The sequence below is a fragment of the Mobula birostris genome, chromosome 19, assembly GCF_030028105.1.
Source record: "Mobula birostris isolate sMobBir1 chromosome 19, sMobBir1.hap1, whole genome shotgun sequence".
In the NCBI taxonomy this organism is placed as follows: Eukaryota; Metazoa; Chordata; class Chondrichthyes; order Myliobatiformes; family Myliobatidae; genus Mobula; species Mobula birostris.
The window spans coordinates 40,847,586-40,870,478 of record NC_092388.1 but is presented as its reverse complement, the minus strand read 5'-3'; the positions used below and the strand labels follow the sequence as shown (position 1 = coordinate 40,870,478).

The 22,893-nt window shown below is 41.4% G+C and overlaps 2 protein-coding genes across 6 annotated transcripts in view; one reads left to right on the top strand and one right to left on the bottom strand.

The window, feature by feature from the left end:
• Positions 1–639: 639 nt before the first annotated feature.
• mettl6 (methyltransferase 6, methylcytidine) lies at positions 640–13,662 on the bottom strand. 4 transcript variants are annotated; one of them, XM_072283494.1, is made up of 6 exons: positions 13,628–13,662; positions 8,475–8,829; positions 7,438–7,572; positions 6,317–6,487; positions 3,254–3,395; positions 640–938 (listed from the first exon to the last, which is right to left on the bottom strand). In XM_072283494.1, the coding sequence occupies exons 2-6, from the start codon at positions 8,808–8,810 to the stop codon at positions 760–762; spliced, it is 963 nt and encodes a 320-aa protein (XP_072139595.1). In that variant the 5' UTR covers positions 8,811–8,829; positions 13,628–13,662; the 3' UTR covers positions 640–759. The 4 variants fall into 4 exon arrangements, with proteins under 4 accessions (XP_072139595.1, XP_072139593.1, XP_072139594.1 ...); XM_072283492.1 differs by having other exon boundaries at positions 8,475–8,834; positions 13,628–13,661; XM_072283493.1 differs by lacking the exon at positions 13,628–13,662 and adding an exon at positions 11,798–11,872 and having other exon boundaries at positions 8,475–8,834.
• Positions 13,663–13,701: 39 nt separating this feature from the next.
• The window catches only part of eaf1 (ELL associated factor 1), a 28,313-nt gene continuing 19,121 nt past the window's right edge, over positions 13,702–22,893 (top strand). For both annotated transcript variants that reach the window (XM_072283491.1, XM_072283490.1), the window contains exons 1-2: positions 13,702–13,957; positions 15,537–15,631. In XM_072283491.1, the coding sequence (XP_072139592.1) occupies positions 13,855–13,957; positions 15,537–15,631 (198 nt within the window). In that variant the 5' untranslated portion in view covers positions 13,702–13,854. The remainder of the gene's footprint in view (positions 13,958–15,536; positions 15,632–22,893) is intronic.

The window sequence follows — 22,893 nt, the reverse complement described above, 5'->3', positions numbered from 1 at the left end:
GAGACCCGACGCAGACTGGGAGACCGCTTTGCTGAACACCTACGCTCTGTCCGCCAGAGAAAGCAGGATCTCCCAGTGGCCACACATTTTAATTCCACATCCCATTCCCATTCTGACATGTCTATCCACGGCCTCCTCTACTGTAAAGATGAAGCCATACTCAGGTTGGAGGAACAACACCTTATATTCTGTCTGGGTAGCCTCCAACCTGATGGCATGAACATCGACTTCTCTAACTTCCTCTAATGCCCCACCTCCCCCTCGTACCCCATCTGTCACTTATTTTTATACACACATTCTTTCTCTCACTCTCCTTTTTCTCCCTCTGTCCCTCTGAATATACACCTTGCCCATCCTCTGGGTCCCCCCCGCCTCCCCCTTGTCTTTCTTCCCAGACCTCCTGTCCCATGATCCTCTCGTATCCCTTTTGCCTATCACCTGTCCAGCTCTTGGCTCCATCCCTCCCCCTCCTGTCTTCTCCTATCATTTTGGATCTCCCCCTCCCCCTCCAACTTTCAAATCCCTTACTCACTCTTCCTTCAGTTAGTCCTGACGAAGGGTCTCGACCTGAAACGTCGACTGCACCTCTTCCTACAGATGCTGCCTGGCCTGCTGCGTTCACCAGCAACTTTTATGTGTGTTGCTTGGATTTCCAGCATCTGCAGAATTTCTGTTGTTTGCATTTCAGGTACAGGTCTGGCATTGTTCGCCTCTCTGCAAAGTTTGTCTGGGTGAATTATCAAGACATCAAAAACAAAATCAGCTGATGGAATCACTTGTGTTACATATGCTCAGTGCTCTCTTTGACTTCTTAAATTTGCATTGAAGAAAAACTCTTGAAACACACAGACCTTCCTTCTTATTAACAGTTTCTCGGAAAACATACTCATTCACCAACACTTCATAGCCAACAGCTGTCAGGAGCTGTGCCACAAACTCTGCAGTGAAAAGATACAAAAATGAATACAGACAATAATGCTTTTTGCTCCACTAATTATATTCCTTTGACATGTTTAGTGCTTCTTCCCAGTGATGGTTAACATGAAGGGATACTACTTTATTAGTTAAGGGATGGCAGTAAGTGCGAAACACCAGGATATATTTCCATATACTTTTTGAGATTTCCTGGAATACAAGTCCATATTAAGGTTTCTCAGGACCACTGCTTGCAGATTTGTACCACTACAACAGGGAAAACAAGATGTATGGAGAAATAGTAATGAACAGCAGGTAAACCGTTTATTGTAGATTGCCCCTACTGTAGGTGAGTATATTATATAAAAAACTCAGGTGTTTATGGCATGCAAGGGAGAAATGGTCACAGGGAAATAAGTGGGGGATGAGATTAATATAGGTGGCACCCATCGTTAAGGACCCCCATAACCCAGGACAGGCCCCTTTCTCATTACTACCATCGAGAAGATGGTACAGAGGCCTGAAGACACACTCTCAATGTTTCAAAAACTGCTTCTGTGATCAGATTTTGAATTGGACAATGAACCCTTGAGCAGTATCTCGGTATTCTTCCCTCTCTTTTATTGCATTATGTTATTTAATTTTTTATATATATATATATATATATACATACTTATTATTGTAATTTATAGTTTTTATTATGTATTACAACATACTGCTGCTGCAAAACAACAAATTTCACAACATACGCCAGTGATATTAAACCTGATTCTGATTCTGTACTCTGAGAGTCAGCAAACTCGATGACCAAATGACCTCTTTTTGCACTGTAAGGAATTTTGAGAACACAAGTTTGGAACAATGGCAATCACAGGAAGAATGTGCAAAGGCCACGTAGATGTCACCTGATACAAGGATTGAATCCCCGCTGCTGGAGTTATGCAGTAGCAGTTCCACCAGCTGTGCCTGCATTTTAGTGTAACTGCAGAAGATAAAACCACATTCTGTAGGCAACATATCTAAATGGATAGAAGATTCCCAGGCTAATAAGAAATAAGGAGTAGCCCAAATGGATATTTTCTGGTTGAAGCATTATAATGAATGTTGTGCCACAGGGATCACTGTTGGGGCATTAACCTTTTACAATTTAAATAACTGATTTCAAAGTACCAAAGATATCGTTGCTAATTTGCTGATGAAGCTAAAGATAAATAGGAAGGTAAGTTGTGCAGAGAATATTACGAGACCACAAGAGAATACACAGCTAGCCACTGCTGTAGTGGCATCAGCACCAGATTTCAAGGCGGATGATCCTGGGTTCGAATCTAGCCAGCTCCTTCCACGCTTTCCATACATGCTGGGTTGAGTGTCGAGCTAGCAATTCGGCCTCATAAGAAAGTCAAACGCCATGGAAACTGCAAAAATGCCACCAACGAGCCACATGGTATGAAAAGGAACAACACCAAATGAATATAGATACGTTAAATGAAAGGGTAAAGTTCAAGCAAATAAGAGCATAATGTGAGATAGTTTATTTTGTCAGGAGATATAGATAAGAAGCATATTATCCAAATGGCGAAAGATTGTAGAGCTTTATGATTCTGAGGGATTTGAATGCTCCCAATTTGGATGTCCATATATTTACACATTTCTTTCTCCAAAGGACATTGTGAATCAAACAAATTTTTAAATGATAATCTATTAGATTTATAGTAACTAATATTGACATCAAATTTTTATTCATATTTAATTAACATAATTTAACTTTTGCACCTGCCAAAGCATGAGTTGAATTTATCTATGCATCATTAGTACAGACCTCAGGGCTACAATCCAGTAACATTATCACTGTTCCCATTTCATTACGAAATTTCACCCAAATACAAATTTTGATGGAACAAGGTTAAAAAAATAAATTTTCTGACATTCCTAAGAAACTACCCTTTCAGGGTCTCTTGGCTTTCTACAAAATTGTGCCATTGAGTCTGTCAAATGCATGCAAGCTACATAAGGCCTTGATTTAACAATAACTTCCTTTTTGGTAAGGACAACAGTGACAGTGTCACAATAAGGCTCAACTTTCCTGTGACAAAATTCACAATATTTCCAAGGATTTCAGTTGCTGACTGCTGTCTGGAAACAGCTGCTGGCAGAACATCTAGTGGCAAGACCAAACATGAATACCTTCCAGATAGAGAGTTATTTAGGTTGGCTCAATTGATAGCATATCTCTTAGGTTTAATAATTTCAATAAACTCCAAGTGCAGCCTTTACGTAGTTCAAATGCAAATATTCTAATTGAAAGTTTCTTGAAAAGAAAACCATTAAACAATCTCACCATCAGAAAAAAAGAAGGATCTGGTTCCGTCTTGTCGAACATAAAAGTTTGGGCCAAGTTTGTGTCCAGATTTGAATCTAAGCATGGCATGATCATACAGTCCATAATCTCTGAATAAGATGCATCCACCTGGTTTTAGTACCTGTTATACACAAGAATCAAAGTCACAGTTGGTATACGATTTACCATGAAGTGCTCCCAAGTGAAAAAAGTGTGACTATGTGAGTAATTCACCTGTTACAAAATATTTGGGTACATTCTAATTGAAATGTTAGGCCAGAAAATATCTAAATCTTGTTTATAGTAATGTATATAATGAACTTAATATTTAATATAGAGCAGTAAAGTTAGCCATTGGTTTCTTCAAGGATACATTAATAATTCTTTCAATTAAAAATAATCTATCGTGCTGCTATGTTTAAATTATAAAATCAGAATCAGGTTTATTATCACCGGCATGTGACATGAAATTTGTTAACTTAGCAGCAGCAGTTCAGTGCAATACATAATCTAGCAGAGGGTAAAAAATAATAAATAAAACATAATAATAAATAAACAAGTAAATCAATTACGTATATTGAATAGATTTTAAGAAAATGTGCAAAAACAGAAATACTGCATATTTAAAAAAAGCAAGGTAGTGTCCAAAGCTTCAATGTCCATTTAGGAATCGGATGGCAGAGCGGAAGAAGCTGTTCCTGAATCGCTGAGTGTGTGCCTTCAGGCTTCTGTATCTCCTACCTGATGGTAACAGTGAGAAAAGGGCATGCCATGGGTACTGGAGGTCCTTAATAATGGACGCTGTTTCTCTGAGACACCGCTCCCTAAAGATGTCCTGGGTACTTTGTAGGCTGACTAGATTTACAACCTTCTGCAGCTTGTTTTGGTCCTATGCAGTAGCCCCTCTATATCAGATATTGATACAGCCTGTCAGAATGCTCTCCACAGTACAACTAGAAGTTTTTGAGATCCTCAGAGATCTTGACACCCAGGAACTTGAAGCTGCTCACTCTCTCCACTTCCGATTCCTCTATGAGGATTGGTATGTGTTCCTTCATCCTACCCATCCTGAAGTCCACAATCAGCTCTTTCATCTTACTGACGTTAAGTGCCAAGTTGTTGCTGCAGCACCATTCCACTAGTTGGCATAGCTCACTCCTATACACCCTCTCGTCACCACCTGAGATTCTACCAACAATGGTTGTATCGCCAGCAAATTTATAGATGGTATTTGAGCTATGCCTAGCCACACATGTGTATATAGAGACAAGAGCAGTGGGCTAAGCACACACCTCTGAGGTGCGCCAGAGTTGATCGTCAGCAAGGAGGATATGTTATCACCAATCCGCACAGACTGTGATCTTCCGGTTAGGAAGTCAAGGATCCAATTGCGGAGAGAGATACAGAGGCCCAGGTTCTGCAACTTCTCAATCAGGATTGTGGGAAAGGATGGTATTAAATGCTGAGCTATAGTCGATGAACAGTATCCTGATGTAGGTGTCTGTGTTGTCCAGGTGGTCTAAAGCCGTGTGGAGAGCCATTGAGACTGCGTCTGCTGTTGACCCATTGTGGTGATAGGCAAATTGCAATGGGTCCAGGTCCTTGCTGAGGCAGGAGCTCAGTCTAGTCATGACCAACCTCTCAAAGCATTTCATCACTGTCGATGTGAGTGCTACCCAGTGATAGTCATTAAGGCAGACATTATTCTTCTTAGGCACTGGTATAATTGTTGTCTTTTTGAAGCAAGTGGGAACTTCTGCTGTAGCAGTGAAAGGTTGAAAATGTCTCTGAATACTCCCACTAGTTGGTTGGCACAGGTTTTCAGAGTCTTACCAGGTACTCCATCAGGACCTTCTGCCTTGCGAAGGTTCACTCTCTTTAAAGTCAGACTAACATCGGCCTCTGAGACGGAGATCACAGGGTCATCAGGTGCAGCAGGGATCTTCACAGCCGTAGTTGTGGTCTCCCTTTCAAAGTGTGCATAGAAGACGTCGAGTTCATCTGGTAGTGAAGTATTGCTGCCGTTCATACTATTGGGTTTCACTTTGTAGGAAGTAACGTCTTGCAGACCCTGCCAGAGTTGCCGTGTACCTGATATCGCCTTCAACTTCATTCGAAACTGTCTCTTCGCCCTTGAAATAGCACTCTGCAAATCATACCTGGTTTTCTGGTACAGGCCTAGTTTGCAAGACTTGAATGACACAGATCTAGCCTTCAGCAGATGACGTACCTCCTGGTTCATCCATGGCTTTTGGTTTGGGAATGTACAGTAAGTCTTTGTAGGCACACACTCATCCACACAGGTTTTAATGAAGTTGGTAACAACTGCAGCATACACATCCAGATTTAAAGATGAATCCCTGAATACAGTCCAGTCCACTGATTTGAAGCAGTCCTGTAGGTGCTCCTCTGCTCCCTTATCCATACATTCTTGGTCCTCACTGCTGGCGCTGAAGTCTTCAGTCTCTGCCTACACTCAGGAAGTAGAAGTACAGCAGGATGATCAGACTTCTCGAAGTGAGGGCATGAAATAGCACAGTAGGCATTGATGGTGGTTTAGCAATGGTCCAGTGTGTTGTTTCCTCTGGTATTGCAAGTGACCTGTTGATGGTAGTTGCTTAGTGATTTTTTCAGACTGGCCTTGTTAAAATCTCCCAAAACGATGGTGAAGGCATTAGGCTATGCTGTTTCGTGCATGTTGGTCCCATTACTCAGACCATCTAAAGTCTGCTTGACATTGGATGAGGTGGAATGTAAACTGCTACCAGAATGACCCCAGAGAACTCCCGAGGTAGGTAAAAATGACGACACTTTACTGCTAGATATTCCAGGTCTGGTGAGCAGAATTGGGACAGCACTGATATATTTGTCAAGAAGAGTTGATCGTGAAGCATACTCCTCCACCTCTGCTTTTGAGAGACTCTATAGATTTAGCCTAACGGTGTATAGTAAACCCGTTGATCTGAATCGCTGCATCCGGATCAAAAAGACCATTAATATTAAGTTTAATTCTATTATATGCCACAGCAGAATAGAATATAGTGTGATTTGTTAAGTACTTACTTTATAAATATTTTCTAAGGCCATCTGCATCTTCTCAGGATGAATGGCAGAGAGCACAAAAATCAGCATAACAACATCCACAGAATCAGCAGGCACGTTCTCCAGTAAATCATCTTTTGTCAGGTCACACTGAAAGACCTTACATCTTTCAGACTCATACAAGTGATTTTGCTTTAAGAACAAGAAACATTGCAATAGATGAAAAAATTCTATGACGGATTCTCACATCAATTGTCCTCTATAACATAAACTTGAATCATTATCAGCGATTACTTACTACGGTCACTTTAAATTGCTTCCTACACTGCATAAAATAGTTATTGAATTATAAAATATTTTGAAACAATTGCTTTCCTTAACAAAACAAATAAATACTGCATTCCACTGAAATCTAACTGCATGTCAAAGACATGGGTTGGGGACACGATGCAAGCCTATAGAAGTGGGATGTAGAGGTTTTGCTGGCTAGGTCACTGCAGAACCTATTCTCTTTTTGGCGTTACAGGGCTGCAAAGAAAGCAGCCACCAGGACCATCACAGAGGCTGCAGAGCAAGCCTCCAAGTGGCTATGAATCAAAAGGTGTGACCCATGGACCAGTACTGCTGGGACACAAGCCAGGGCCTAATCCACCCTGGCTGGGTCGCCTGGGTAAAGTTGTTAGATACTGAAATAACTCAAAACACCCGATGACCTCAGGTTACATCCTGATGATAATAATGATATATCCCAGGGCATCCTAGGATGTACCTCAGTGTCATAACAATGTTAGCTGTGGAATAATGCTATATCCAACATAGAGGTGATATTTTTTTCCATTATAGCACTGAGGGCATTCAGAAGTACTTTGGAATGTTTTTCATTCTTAGACGGTAATGTAACAATCCAAATTGTCTGTTTCTGCTGCTGGTTTCAAGGTTTTTGTATTTATATTTGCATCAACAAGACTTTTGTGTGCACCATTTATCATCTGTACACATAGTGTTTATGATCAAATCTATCGCCATCATATATTTAACACATTTCATTTTTAAGAATTTTGGCAGAAAAGATTATAAAGAAAAAAAGTGTTAATACAAACGTCAGAAATATTTATATTAACATTTTAACTACTTTTGACTACCTTCACGAATTCTACAGCTCGGGGAGAGAAGTCGCAAGCATAAATGAAAACATTTGGATCACACTCTAATAGAGGGAATAGACAGTTTCCAACTCCGCAGCCTGCTTCCAAGATGGTCAGTTTTTGATGCTCAAGCTGCAAAGGAAAATTTACAGCAGCATTAACATAACAAGATGATACCATGAGCTTCACTTAAAAACTGAACATCACCATCAGTGATAGAAGAAAATATTAGGCACGTAATTAAGAAGATAAGCTAAGAAAGTGGGTGGATTGGTAATGGGCTTTGGCAAGAATGTTTTAGACTAAAAAGTTGAAAGGTGTGAAGATGACATTGATAGATGAGCAGAAAGGGCAGATACACTGGAGAATGAGAGGGTCGAGGCATGCTACTCTCAGGGCAGAAGGAAGCATTCTTGGTGGTGGAAGCTCAACAAAATAAGTTTGTGTGCTATCTGAATTGGCCTGAGTGAGCACTTGGAAGATGCAAGTGAAGAGTTCATAATAATGTGCATTCACCTTTCAAAATGAATAACAGAGAAAGCGCAGTCTTGTTTATTGGTAATTACTTAGTAAGCAGTCTGATTAAAAAGTAATGATCAATTTAACAGTGATAGAGAAGTACATCTCCCATTGTTGACAGCCATCCGAAAAACACCTTATGCCTGCACCAACTTTGCTGGAAACATAATGTAAACAAGGGGGTGGAGCTAAGAAGAAGCAGCAATGAAAAAGGGAATAAACATGGGACTTCAAATTATGCCAGAAATGACAAGGGATGGGAAAATTATAGAAACCCTTTGCTGGAGGTTTTATTCTGACTTCAGTAGGGCCATTTGAATAGTAGTGGGAGCTAATACCTATCACTTTGTCATTTGTTAGGATTGTATACCAATACCAAGGCCCGTATTTATTCACTAATCCTAATTGGGCAGCTTGCTAAACCATTTCAAACCATTTTAAAACATCTAAAAGTCAACCAGTTTCCTGACCCACAGCTAGATAGTTTATCACTGCACTAGTTTATTGTTACTTACATCTCTACATGCATTCAGTTCTTCAAACTCCCTGGTTGTCCAATGTCTATCTTTGAAAAAGTTGGTGCTGTTCCTCTTGTAAAACAAATCCCAGTTTTTCTGTGCCTCTCTTTCCAGCTTTTGTTGTTTAAAGTCTGACACCAAGCTCTGGTCCTTCATGAGCATTTCCACCTCTGCAGGGGTGAGGATCCTTCCCTTATTCCCTGTTACAGGTAAAGGGGTCTCTGATTTTGAATACGTTACAGTAACTGTGCTGCTCTGTAGAGTGCCATCATGTATGCCTTCTGTTGCAGGCATTTGACTAGGACATGAATCATTTGTCCCCACATAATTCATTGCGTCTTCAATATTCCAGCTGATCTTAAAGCAAAGAGGAAAAGTAAACGTTGCATCTTTAGTTTAAAATTCAAAACTGTATAATGCAATTTAAAATTTTTCTGGATGTCAACACTGCAAACAAAAGTAACAACGAACACATTTAAAAAATATAAAATTAAAATATATAACAATCTATACATCTCATTGTTACAGACATTTCTATGTATCAACAAGAGTATCTCCCAAAGAGTAACAAGTTATCACTTCAAATATCTCTAAGGGTGCAATGATTAATGTACTGCCACAAACCAGCAACCAGTTCTTGCAGTTTAACAAAGAAACAACAGTAAGAGTAGGCTATTTGGATCCTCATGTCAGCCCAGAAATTCAATAATAAGATCATGGCTGATCAACACTATTCCCATATCCATCAATTTCTTTAATATCTGTAATTTTAATACACTTTAGCCAGTGAACCTCCAAAGCTTTGGTAGAAAATGTCAAAACTTCACTTCCTTCTAAATGAATAACTTGGTTCTTGCCTCAGTCCTGAATGATCAAACCCTTAAGTTAAGGCTGTGACCACTGATTCCAATCACCTCAGCTAACAGAAACATTATTCCAACACTGTCTTGTTAAGCCCTGGAAGGATTTTACATGTTTCAGTGTGATCACCTCTCATTCTGCTAAACTCAGGAGACTATATAGGCTTAGTCCAGTTAATCTCTCATCGGACAACTTCCACATTCCATGAATCAATTTGGTAAAGTGCTTCGTTGTTCCTCAATCACCATTTCCTTAAGTAAGGAGACGAGGCCTGCACATATCATTCTATGTGCAGTCTCACTTGGACCCTGTACAATTAAAGGAAACCATCTATCTATACACTTGCTCCCAAACTCTCTTGCTGTACTTAAACATTATCTTGCAGTGGCAGATGTCCCAGGACCCCAAATCCCTCTGCACATCAACATCATTACCAAATCGGATGATCTCTGATTCCTCCACCTGCACTGCGCAGGTTGACTCTGTGGTTAAGAAAGCATTCGGTGATTTGGCCGTCATCAATCGTGGGATTGAGTTTAGGAACTGAGAGGTAATGTTGCAGCTATATAGGATCCTGGTCAGACCCCACTTGGAGTACTGTGCTCAGTTCTGGTCACCTCACTACAGGTTGGATGTGGAAACCATAGAAAGGGTGCAGAGGAGATTTACAAGGATGTTGCCTGGATTGGGGAGCATGCCTTATGAGAATAGGTTGAATGAACTCAGCCTTTTCTCCTTGGAGCGACGGAGGATGAGAGGTGACCTGACAGAAGTATACAAGATGATGAGAGGCATTGATCATGTGGATAGTCTGAGGCTTTTTCCCCAGGGCTGAAATGGCTAGCATGAGAGGGCACAGTTTTAAGGTGCTTGGAAGGAGATACAGAGGAGATGCCAGGGAAGGATTTTTATGCAGAGAGTGGTGAGTGCCTGGAATAGGCTGCCGGAGACAGTGTGGAGGGGGTATGATAGGGTCTTTTAAGAGACTACTGGACAAGTTAGAAAAATAGAGGGCTATGGGTAACCCTAGGTAACTTCTAAGGTAAAGACATGATCGGCACAACCTTGTGGGCCAAAGGGCCTGTACTGTGCTGTAGGTTTTCTAGGTTCTATGTTCTAATATCTTTAGCCTCTCTGCACCCTCATCTCCGCTCATCTTTGTATCATCTACAGGCCTGGATGCATCCAGAACTGCTGACGATTTTAAGCTTTTACTTTGGATATATTTACTGAATCACTTCATCCAAATCACTGATATTGATTGTAAACTGCTGCTAAAAGATCCATTCAATAGAGCCAGATTTCAGTGTATTTATCAAGAGCATCAGTTATCAATTCTCATGTTCAGCCCACTACAGGTCAAGCCTAGGTTGCAAACATGTTCCACTTTTCGGTTGAATAGTTGAATTTGTCCATAAGTTAGAAAATACACAGAATGATGAATGGCCTAATTCTGCTCCTATATCTCATGGTTTTAAGGGAATTACTGGAGCAATCAATGGAGGTAAAAACTGGGAAGTGGAGTGCGCTCATCTTGGTCCCATAAAATATGCCTTGCAGTTTTTCTGCAGCAGTAACTACTGCCTGATGTTAGTCAAATGTAGATCACATGAGCAATGGCAAATTGAGCTCATAATTGGGGAGCTGGGGGGTGGGGGGAGACTTTGGGTTCTAATAGTCCTGACGAAGGGTCTCGGCCCGAAACGTCGACTGTACTTCTTCCCAGAGATGCTGCCTGGCCTGCTGCGTTCACCAGCAACTTTTATGTGTGTTGCTTGAAATTCCAGCATCTGCAGATTTCCTCGTGTTTGAATATTTAACTGTTGTTCACTCTTTGGGGTACTCCTCTGTTTTTGTGGATGGTTGCAAAGCAAAAGCATTTTAGGATGTATATTGTATACATTTCTCTGACGTTAAACTGTACCTTTGAACCTTTGATTTAATATGGTACCATACCTCCACAGTATTGTAACAGTGTTGATAAAATATAATTAACGTGAACGTCTTTCCCTGCAAAATGACAATAGTACAGGTTTCCCCCGCCATCCGAAGGTACAGCGTTCCTATGAAACGGTTCGTAAGCCGGAATGTCGTAAAGCGAAGAAGCAATTACCATTTATTTATATGGGAAAATTTTGTGAGCGTTCGCAGACCCAAAAATAACCTACCAACTTGTGCCAAATAACACATAAAACCTAAAATAACAGTAACATATAGTAAAAGCAGGAATGATATGATAAATACACAGCTTATATAAAGTAGAAATACTACTCCACATTCATTGCCTGAACTGTTCTCCGTAGTGAAAACCTCACGCAAGCGCCGTCAGCAGAAACACGGCGCAAGCGCTCTCCAGTAACCTTTAAGCTATGAAGCTGCCAAATCATACCAAATAACACGTAAAAATACACAGCTGATATAAAGTAGAAATCATGTATGTACAGTATAGTATCACTTACCGGAATTGGGTGTGTTAGGCTGAGTCGGAGGTTGGGGTGGTGCAGTGGCCCCCACCCTCCAGGCAGCGACCCGATACATTGCTGCGAAGCATGCAGGGGTCCAGAAGTAGCTGGGGGGCACACAGCACATCTTTAAGAAAATAGCCGAAATAAACAAGCTAATTAATTAGGTGCCACCCAGCATGTAATTAATTAGCATGTTTATTTCGGCTTTTTTCTTAAAGATGTGCTGTGTGTCTCCCGGCTATCGCTGCATTCTCCGCGAATCGGTATCTGTCCGCGGCCTGGGTGTTGGGGTGGTGGGACACTGGGGTGTCATCTTGTCGTCGTCTGTTTCCATTAGAGCAGGCAGCTCATCTTCTTCTATGTCTGGCCGCCCCGATGTCGAAGGTCGAGGTTCGTCGTCTGCTGCGGCTGATGTGGAAGGCTTGCTTGACTGCTGAACCTCGCACATTTTTCTATCATACAGTTCTTTGTAAGCACTCAAACCATCCTGCAAATACCCCCTAAACCTACATACCCTTTCAAAATTAAAGTCGTACTTTTTATCATTACTCATTCGGTTTCGATTGTTATCATTTCCTCTTCCAATTGCATCAGCTCCTCATCTATCAGTTCTTGGTCATGGGATGCCAAAACCTCTTCAACATCATCTTGGTCAGCTTCCACAAGCCAAACTCACTTTATCCTTACTTCGTTCACCACGATCAAAATGCTTACTTATGTCTAGTTTTACGCTAAGTGTAACACCCTTACGAGCTCTTTCAGGCTTTTTCCGACACCTTAGAACTCATCTTGCAAACGACTGCTCACAGGCACGTGTTTAAGCAATGCCGGCGAGAATGCAGTTCTGAATCCGGGGGAGAGCTGCTGCTCGGGGCGCGCGTTGCCTTTCTTCGTAACAGTGAGGTTTCGTAAAGCAAACGTTCGAAAAGTGGGGGACACCTGTATAAAATCGTGATGTCCCATGCCCTATGGTTGATTTCGATAGGCTTGTCGTATCAGCGGGCATTATTCATAACAGTAGAAAATACTTTTCAATTTTCAAAGAAAGGCTCTTTAAATGGCCTCATTTAAAAGCTGAAACTGACAGTCTGTGTACTTAAAAGACAGTGGTGCCCGATTACTGATAAATAGTGTTCCACCCTCTTCCCCGCCACCACCCCCCCACCACCACCAAGACTGGTTCTCATTTGAATTTAGTAACATTTACGGGAACTCATTTATGTATACGTGGCGTTCGTAACATGAAGTGAGCCTGTATATCATCCATAGAGACATCTCTTTTAGATCCCAACATCTCAAAAAAATCATTATTCACACACGCATCAATATTATGGGGTTAAGGATCAGACACATCGCATTAACCTTGTACACACGTGGTTTTCAAATGACCGTACGTAAAGCAGAATGTGCTATCCCTCACGAGTGCGCTAATAGCCCGCCGTTCTGCGAAAGTAAAGACTGAACAAAAGACCCAACCACTAAACACAGCCACCACTACTCTTGCCCACACTGAACCAGTCTATGTAGGTCGCGGATCGGCTTCTACAGCCACCTGAGGCCTCACTAATAGACAACCCCTTAGGAAAATACTCAACTTTAGTGATCAAGGTACGGTACCACTAATAGCCTAAGGACTCACTGCGTACAGGTCACGGCTTTGAATCGCGTTAACGTTTTCAAGGCTCGACAGAAACGCAAGCCGAAGTCTGCGACACTACGTCCGTGAGAGAGCGAGAAACACATTTAATAACAAAACTCGCTAGCTGCTGAAGCGTTCGGTACGAAATCCGTTGCCTAAGCAAACGAGAAAATATCGGCCCTCACCTTACTCACTCGACTATGCCCGCTGACAGCGTCGCGACACGCGCATGCGTAACCCCCCCCCCGGTTGGCGCATGCGTGGCGAGTGCGGCCCGCGAGCTGGGCATGTTTACGTTTAGAGTTTAACGGCCACGACTTCGGCCCGTTGCCGGTGGTCGCCGTTCCCCCCCCCCAACCCCGCCGGCCTTTCCAAATCGAAGCCAGGCGGTTGATGAGTGAGCAGTTCGGCAATGAATGGCACCGCACAGCCGGCGCTGGGCAAGGAGGAACATGTGCTGAAATTGGGCGAGAGCTTCGAGAAACGGCCTAAAAGCTCGTTCCACACCATCCGCTGTGAGTGGGGAGGCGGCGGTCTGGACATCTGCAGCCTGCACACGCTGGGAATCTTAAACAGCAGCGGGACACTCGGCAGGCTTGGGCCACCATGGTGTTCGGCTTGCATGGCGAGAATCCCCGTGTTCAGGCCGAACCGAAGCCGGGGAGGCCGCAGCGGGGCTAGCGGTTGTTCTGGGTGGAAGCGCCACTCTGCCCATCCTGCTGCCAAACCTCGCCCCCGACCAGTCCGAGCGCAACCGGGCGGGCCCGGTGTGCCGACGGAAACAGATTGCACACCTTATCTGTTCTGTGGACCAGTAAACGATTCTCCCTCCGCAAATGCTGCCAGGCCTGCTGAGTGTTTCCGACATGTTCTGCTTTACTTGAGATTTCCAGTATCTGCAGTTTTCTGCAATTTCAGTTTAGACGGTATATGTGTATGTGTGTGTATATTGCATCTTTATTAGAAAGCAAGGGCTTTTGATTTAATGTTTTTTCCGGAATACTGGACATGCACTGGTGTGATAAATATTTGAAAGGGACATACCATCGAATGGTAATGATACTATTTAAGAACTTATTTCCTTGTATTTTTAGTTTTCCCTCAGTGCAATTATTTATGTTCACATGCAAGCATTTCCTCCTGCCTGAGTATTCAACAGAGGTTTCTGTGAGTGAGCAATGATAGTAATGCAAGAATTAAGAATAGCCTGCAAGTCAGGCAACATCTTTGAAAAAAGAAATAAGTATTGACTGTGCTTGTAATTTTATCTATCCAAAAGCAGAATCTGAATCAGGCTTGTCACCACTGACGTATTGTTGCGTGGCATTTAAAATTAAGTTACAATGAAACAAAGTTCAAAAGAGAAATAGTGATGTTGAGTTCATGGACCATTCAGAAATCTGCTGGGGGAGGAAGCTGTTCTTAAAATATTGAGTGAGAGTCTTCAGGCTCCTGTATCTTCTCCCCAATGGTATTAGTGAGAAGAAGGCATGTCCTAGATGGTGATGGGCATTGCCATTTAAAGGTGTCCTCGATGGTGGGGAGGGTTGTAGCCATGATTAGCTGGCTGAGCCTGCAACCCTCTGCACCTTCTTTCAATCCTGTGCATTGGAGTCTCCATACCAGACTGTAATGCAGTCAATTGAAATACTGTCCTCTATACATCTATCGGAATTTGCTGACGTATCAAACCTCCTCAAACTCTTAATGAAGTATTGCTACTGGTGTGCCTTCTTTGTAATTGCATCAATGTGTTGGGTCAGGATTAATCCTCTGAGATATTGACAGTTTATTTACAAAAATCCATATCCTTAACAACTCTCGTGACATGAAGTGGATTCATTAGTTCAAATGGCCTGCTGTAAGGATACCTAAAGGCACTAATTTAGACTTTCATTCAGTATTATATTGTCTTGCACACATTGCAATAACTTCTGTAGGCTCTTAAACAGAAGTGCAATTAAGTTGGGGCATGTTTCCTTATCAATCTTTCTCAAGAATAAAAAGCATACAAATAAGGAAAACAATCTGCTGCAAATCAAGGGACAGAATTTTCTATTTTGTCAATTAATCTGTCTATCTGCTTGCTTTCAGATGATTTTAAACCAGCATCCATTGACACCTCTTGTGAGGGTGAGCTACAAGTTGGAAAAGGTGACCAAGTTACCATAACTTTGCCACACATCCCGGTAAGTTTGCAATCTTTCTTTTAAAAGATAAAACCAAAACTTTAAAGAGTAATTGCAATCTTTTTCTCAAATACTTCTATGTGCAAAGGGCATTCAATGATTTGAGTGATCTTTTATGAATGCAATGCATACTAAATTGCTTATTAATTTTAAATACGAGTTTGATGAATTTGTGTTTATATATAACAAAGTATTTTAGCAAATGTAGTGAAGCCAGGTAGTAGAATTAAGTGACAGATGAACCACCACCTTATTAAATTATATAATAATTTTAAGGAGTTAAATGACCTATTTTTGTTCCTGGTTTTCAATTTGTGAAACCAAGTTGTTTCTTTTCCATGTGTGCCATTTTCTGCAAAACCTCTATATCTAAATTCAAAGAACTTTTTTTTTTCATTACTTAATTCACAACCTCCTGCTATGTCTGTAATATAGCTTCCATTAGGGTTGGTTTGAGTCAGGATGTTTGGGAGAAATAAGCTCCTCAGTGATAGTTCTCAAATGTCATGAGGAGATGCCTACCAAGAATTAAAAAAGAAATTTGGAAAGGTGAGGAAAATATTTTGGACTTGTGGTATTCCTGTATTGATCCATCTTTTTTTCATTTAAGATTCTGGTAATTCAATTGTAACCGAACCTTCAAACACCTTCCTTAAGATTAGCTGTGATGGACTTTAGGATATTTTTCTGTTGCAAGTGTCAAGTAAGTGCAACTGTATTTTAAAAAGAAACTGTAGTAGTAGGGACATAGAAATAATGAGCAAAACCATGTTAAGGAGATGGTTTTTAAACAATGAGAAGTCAACACAGACACCAGTGACAGAAATGGCAAAGAATGACTTTGTTGGGCAATGTGTGGATGCCAGACTTCTGCAGAGTTTGGAATTGTGAAGAATAAAATCTACTAAGTATCTAAGTGGGTGAGATTATCACTTTCTCAGCAGTGGTGCGTTGGGGGGAGGATGCAAATATAGGAGCAGACAATATTGAAGGAATTGGAGCTATGTGGATACAGTGCATGAATGGTTTGCAACTTATCTAGTCACTAAGCAGGGACACAGTGAAATGGTAGTTTTAGAAGTCAATTAAGTTCTCCAGTTTGGATGATATTCGATTGTATAGTTTCTGACAATGGACAAATGACCTGGCAGCACTGATATGGGCATGGAGTTACCTTTGTAGCCATGTTAAAGAGCTGGGTTACAAAAATATTTAAAATGATTATGATGAATAAACTCCTCTCAGGCTTCCAGCCGGGTATAGGTATCAATTATAACCGAGGTTTTGATGACAGCTCTGCCATCTTCTTCAGGGGTGATGCCTAGGTATGTCTAGACCGATGGTATTTATACCCCGTAGTCCATCCCTCCTGATTGGTTGGTCCTTATCCAATCAGGTTTCTGCTTGTCCCACCTTGCTTACAATTAAATTCCACTTCTTACTTGGAACGAAACCTTCGTCTTCGTTTTATTTCAATGGCTTCCTTTACCAGACAATCCCAAAAGGCATTAGAGTGGCATAGTAGTTTTGTGCTATTGAAGTCAATCCTATGGCCTTTGTGAATGTAGTGTTCTACTATCACCAATTTCTCCAGGTAACCCAAACTGACTGTAAACACAAAATAATCGGCAGGTTGGGCAGCATCAGTCAGAAACGAGTTGACGTTTCGGGCCGGAACCCTTCGTCAGGACTGAAGAATGAAAGATGGGGAAGGATTTGAAGAATGCTTCTAGCGTCAGTTGATAGACCAGTAATTTGAAAGACAAAGGGGTTGGGGAGGGGAAGCATTGACGTCATAGCCCTGAAAACAATGGGTGGTAGAGGAAGGAGGCGGAACCATGAGGGAGCTGGGGGAGGGGGTAGAGTGAAATAGGGATAGAGGAAGGGAGGGGGAGGGAATTACCGGAAGTTGGAGGATTCTATGTTCATACCAAGGGGCTGGAGACTACCTAGACGGTATATGAGGTGTTGCTCCTCCAACCTGAGTTTAGCCTCATCATGGCAGTAGAGGAGGCCATGTATGGACATATCTGAATGGGAATGGGAAGCAGAGTTGAAGTGGGTGGCTACTGAGAGATCCTGTCTGTTGTGGCGAACAGAGTGGAGGTGCTCGACGAAGCGGTCCCCCAATCTGCGTCGGGTTTCACCAATGTAGAGGAGGCCGCACTGGGAGCACCAGATGCAACAGATGACCCCAACAGACTCACAAGTGAAGTGTTGTCTCACCTGGAAGGACTGTTTGGGGCCCTGAATGGTTGCAAGAGATGAGGTGTAGGGACAGGTTAGCACTTACGCTTACAGGGATAAGTGCCGGGTGGGAGATCAGTGGGGATGGACGTGTGGATAAGGGAGTCATGGAGGGACCGATCCCTGCGGAAAGCGGAGAGGGGTAGAGAGGGAAAGATGTGCTTAGTGGTGGGGTCCTGTTGGGAAGGTGGCATAAGTTGCGGAGGATAATGTGCTTTATCCGGAGGCTGGTGGTGTGGTAGGTAAGGGCAAGGGGAACTCTGTCCCTGTTGTGGTTGCAGGAGGATGGGATGAGGGCCGAAGTGCGGGAAATGGAGGAGATGCGGGTGAGGGCATCATTGATGACGGTAGAAGGGAAACCACGATCCTTAAAGAAAGACGACATTTGAGATGTCCTGGAACGGAAAGCCTCATCCTGGGAGCAGATGCGGGGGAGATGGAGGAACTGGGAATAGGGAATGGCATTTTTGCATGTGGCAGGGTGGGAAGAGGTATAGTCGAGGTAGGTATGAGAGTCAGTGGGCTTGTAGAAGATGTCAGTGGACAGTCTGTCTCCAGAGATGGAGACCGAGACATCGAGAAAGGGGAGAGAAGTGTCCGAGATAGAGTAAGTGAATTTGAGGGCTGGGTGGAGGTTTGAGGTAAAGTCGATGAAATTGATGAGCTCAGCATGGGTGCAGGAAGCAGCACCAATGTAGTCGTCGATGTACCGAAGGAAAAGTTGGGGAGCAGTACCAGAATAGGTTTGGAGTACAGACTGTTCCACATAACCAACGAAGAGGCAGGCGTAGCTGGGTCCCATGCCAGTTCCCATAGCTACACCTTTAGTCTGAAGAAAGTGCGAAGAGCCAAAAAAGAAAGTATTAAGTGTGAGAATTCTGCCTACTTGGACTCCATTTTGTCACCCATAGTTCAGTCCCTCCCCACCTACATCCGGGATACATCCCATGCCCTCCACCTGTTCAATAACTTCCAGTTTCCCGGTCCCAACCGCTACATTTTTACTATGGATGTCCAATCCTTATACACCTCCACTCCCCATCAAGAAGGCCTCAAAGCCCTCCGCTGCTTCCTGGATAATAGACCTCACCAGCTCCCCACCACCACTACGCTCCTCTGATTGGCAGAACTGGTTCTCACACTTAATAACTTTTCTAGTGTCATTTCACTAGATGCTGAGAAAGCGTTTGGCAGAGATGAATGGACATATTTGTTTAGTGTGCTTGAAAAATTTAGTTTTAGTCCGACATTTGTATCTTGGATTAAATTAATATACCTTACCCCTTTGGCGTCGGTATTTACCAACAATCAAAGATCTCCCTTTTTTTCAGTTGCTTTGCGGCACCAGGTTGTCCTGTTAGTCCATTGCTATTTGATATTGCTATTCATGAATCAACTAATATATTTGGTATCACCCGTGGGGATGAAACACATAAGTTATCTGATCATCATCTGATAACTTAGATAAGTTATCTAAGTCATCATACACTGATGATTTATTACTTATATATTTCTAACCCCGAAAAATCTATTCCGGCACTACTATCCTGCTTGATAAGTTTAGTAATTTTTTGGGCTATAAATTGAACCTTAATAAGAGTGGACTCTTCCCTTTAAATATGCAGGTTCCAATTTATAGATGTTCACCATTCAGACTGGTTAATGATTATCTTACTTACCTGGGTGTTAAAATTACTAAGAAATGTAAGGATTTATTTAAGCATAATTTTTTTTTTTACCATTAATTGATCAAATTAATCAAATGTTTATTAAATGGTCCCCATGCTTTCTATCAATGCTTGGCCGAATTAACGCTATTAAGATGATTCTCCTACCAAAACTATTATACTTGTTTCAAGCATTACCAATTTTTATTTCTAAATCCTTCTTTGATACTTTAGGTTCTAAAATCTCTTAATATATATGGCAGAACAAAACTCCTAGATTAAGTAAATAAAAAATTTATAGAAGTCTAAAAAGGATGGTGGTTTGGCTTTACTGAATTTTAGATTTTACTATTGGGCAATTAATATCTGATATTTAATACTTTGGACACAAGATTTGGATATTAACTTTATGCCCACAATAGGTAAACCTGGAATGTAAATCTGTACAAGGGTTTTCTTTGCCTTCCACTTTAGGGACTTCTCTACCATTTGTTATTTCTAAATTAAATAAACAAATGGTTAATCCAATAATTAAACATACAATACGAATATGGTTTCAATTTTGTAAAATTTTTTGGCTTGAACCAATTTATTTTACCTATAGAAAAATGGGAAAAAATTTTTCAATTAGTTAACATGTCCCCTTTGTGTGCTAAACATACATTGATACAATGTAAAGTGGTGCATAGGGCACAGATGTCTAAAGACAAATTAGCTTGTTTCTATTCACATATAAGCCCAATTTGTGATAGATGCCATTCTGAAGTTGCTTCCTTGACTCTTATGTTTTGGTCTTGCCCTTTCTTGCGTAAATATTGGAAAGATATCTTTGATATTATTTCTACTTTTTTTGTGTATTAATTTACAACCACACCCTGTTACTGCAATTTTTGGGTTACCAATGATGGAAGATAGTTACTTATCTCTTCCTGTTGGAGGATTGCTTTTTTTAATATTAATGGCTAGAAAATTTAACTTATTGAACTGGAAAGAGGTCAATCCCCCACTACATTTCAATGGTTTTCTCAAACTACTGTCGGCCCTTCTTATCCGCAAGTTCCACATACGCGAATTCAACCAACCGCGAATCGAGAAAACCTGGAAGTGCTCTTCCAGCACTTGTTGTTCGAACATGTACAGACGTTTTTTTTCTTGTCATTATTCCCTAAACAATGCAGTATAGCAACTATTTTATGTAGCGTTTACATTGTATTAGGTATTATAAGTAATCTACAGATGCTTTGAAGTATACGGGAGGATGTGCGTAGGTTATCGTGGATCGGGATCGAAAGAAAAACAGTAAGTTCTCTTACTAAGTAAGTCGGAACAGGTACATCAGGTATTATTTATCGTCAGTTAGTCAAATGTTTGTCTTAGTATATAGTAAATATTTTTCCTTTCTATGCCTATAAAACACTTAAGAAACGTATGTTTCAGTGCCAGGCTCAGGAACGGAAATTCCCGAGTGCAATCCAGTGACAGAGCGCTACCGAGCATGCTCTCATCTGTGCCGGGTTGATGTGGAGGATCAAAAACCCAAAACCCAATAATTAAACCACTGCGTTGCTTAGTAATAATTGTAGCTTTCATCGGGGCAGGGCTTTTCTCACTTTATCCTTTAAAATTGTTCTGATCGTTGACTGACTGTAGCCTAATGCTTTTCCAATGACCGATGGCATTTCACCTCTTTCCGATTGCTTTATTATTTCCACTTTATTTTAAATCGTGATGGTGATTATTTTTGTGAACAGAAACACTGCGGATTCAGAGCTCTGCTGCTGGGTCCTAATGTCCACTGCACTAAGACAGGTTAAATAAGGTCCGGGGTTCTGCTGGGTCCTAAGGTCCATCGCATTTAGAGAGGTTGAATAGGGGACTTGAGCATCCGCGTCTTTTGGTATCCGCGAGGGGTCCCAGAACCAATCCCTTGCGGATAAGGAGAGCTGACTGTATATCTTGTTAAAATTTAGAAAAAATTAGAAGTGGCACCTCCGAACCTTCAGTTAAATTTGAAGAAACATGGAGACCATTTATGCAATATTTCCATATGATGTAGTTTGACCTTTCCGAATCCTTTTTTTTAAACCTAAAATACACGGATAGAGGAGTGGAGTTAATGACTTTAATGATTCTATCCAATGTACTATGTTAGCCTGCCTCTTTTTTTTTCTATAGTTTTGTTTTTCGTTTTATTTAGTTAGGGTTAATATTGCTTAGTTTAATTAATGTCTTTTTTTTCTTTTCTAATTTGGGTTTTTTTTAGATTTTTTCTCATTTATCCCTCTACCATGTGTAATTATATTTAGAGTTTGGGAAATTTAATACAGCTGTATTATTACCAATGTTATATTTGCAATGTCAATTATTAATAATGTAATCCCAATCTCTGTTCATTAATATTGTTGCTATGTTTATAATTTTGAAAATTAATAAAAAGATTGGAAAAGAAAGAAAGTTTGTGCATGGTTAAAGTAGAAAGAACCATTCTACGTCGGGAGGGGTGATGGTGGCTGTTACTGTTGAGGTATAAGCCTGTGTGAGTGGGTTTCCAATAGACCCCATGTCCAAGGCTACCATCCGATTTTTGTCATATTAGAATGTCCAGGAACAGGAGGCAACCATTCTTCTCCATCTCTGTCATGAATAGAATGTTTGGATGTATATTGTTCAGATGGTAGCGGAGCAGTTGGAGTGCCTGGAGTCCATGAGGCCACACTATGAAGGTGTCATTGACGTATTTAAAGAAGAATTTGGGATGTAAGGGCGATGAACTCAGAGCCCTTTCCTCAAAGTCCTCCATGTAGAAATTAGCAATAGCCAGTGACAAGGGTGATCCAATGGCCACTCTGTCCTTTTGTTCGTAGCAGTTCCCCTTATAGAGGAAGTACGTTGATGTAAGGGTATGTTCAAAAAGGTCAATGGTACCCTTATCAAACCTTGACCGCAGGAGGAAGGTCTCGCTCGAAGTGAGAACTGGAATTCGATTGTAAACAAGGAGGGAGTGCAGAAACCTGATTGGATGAGGACTAACTAATAAGGAGGGACGGACTACGGGGGTATAAATACCACCAGTCTAGACGTACCCTGGCATCATCCCTGAAGAAGAGGCAGAGTTTGTCATCGAAACGTCAATTATAATTGATATCTGTACCTGGCTGGAAGCCCGAGAAGAGCTTGTTCCTCGTATACGCCGGGAAGGAACTAGATAATATTTTCCGATGAAAATGATCTCTAAAAGTGGTTGTGGAAAGGAAAATAGCATTTATCGTTAATGTGGTGTTTTTCTTGAGTCTGGAGATATGGCTTTCTTGAGTCTGGAGATATGGCAGAGCATTTTGAAGCCAATTA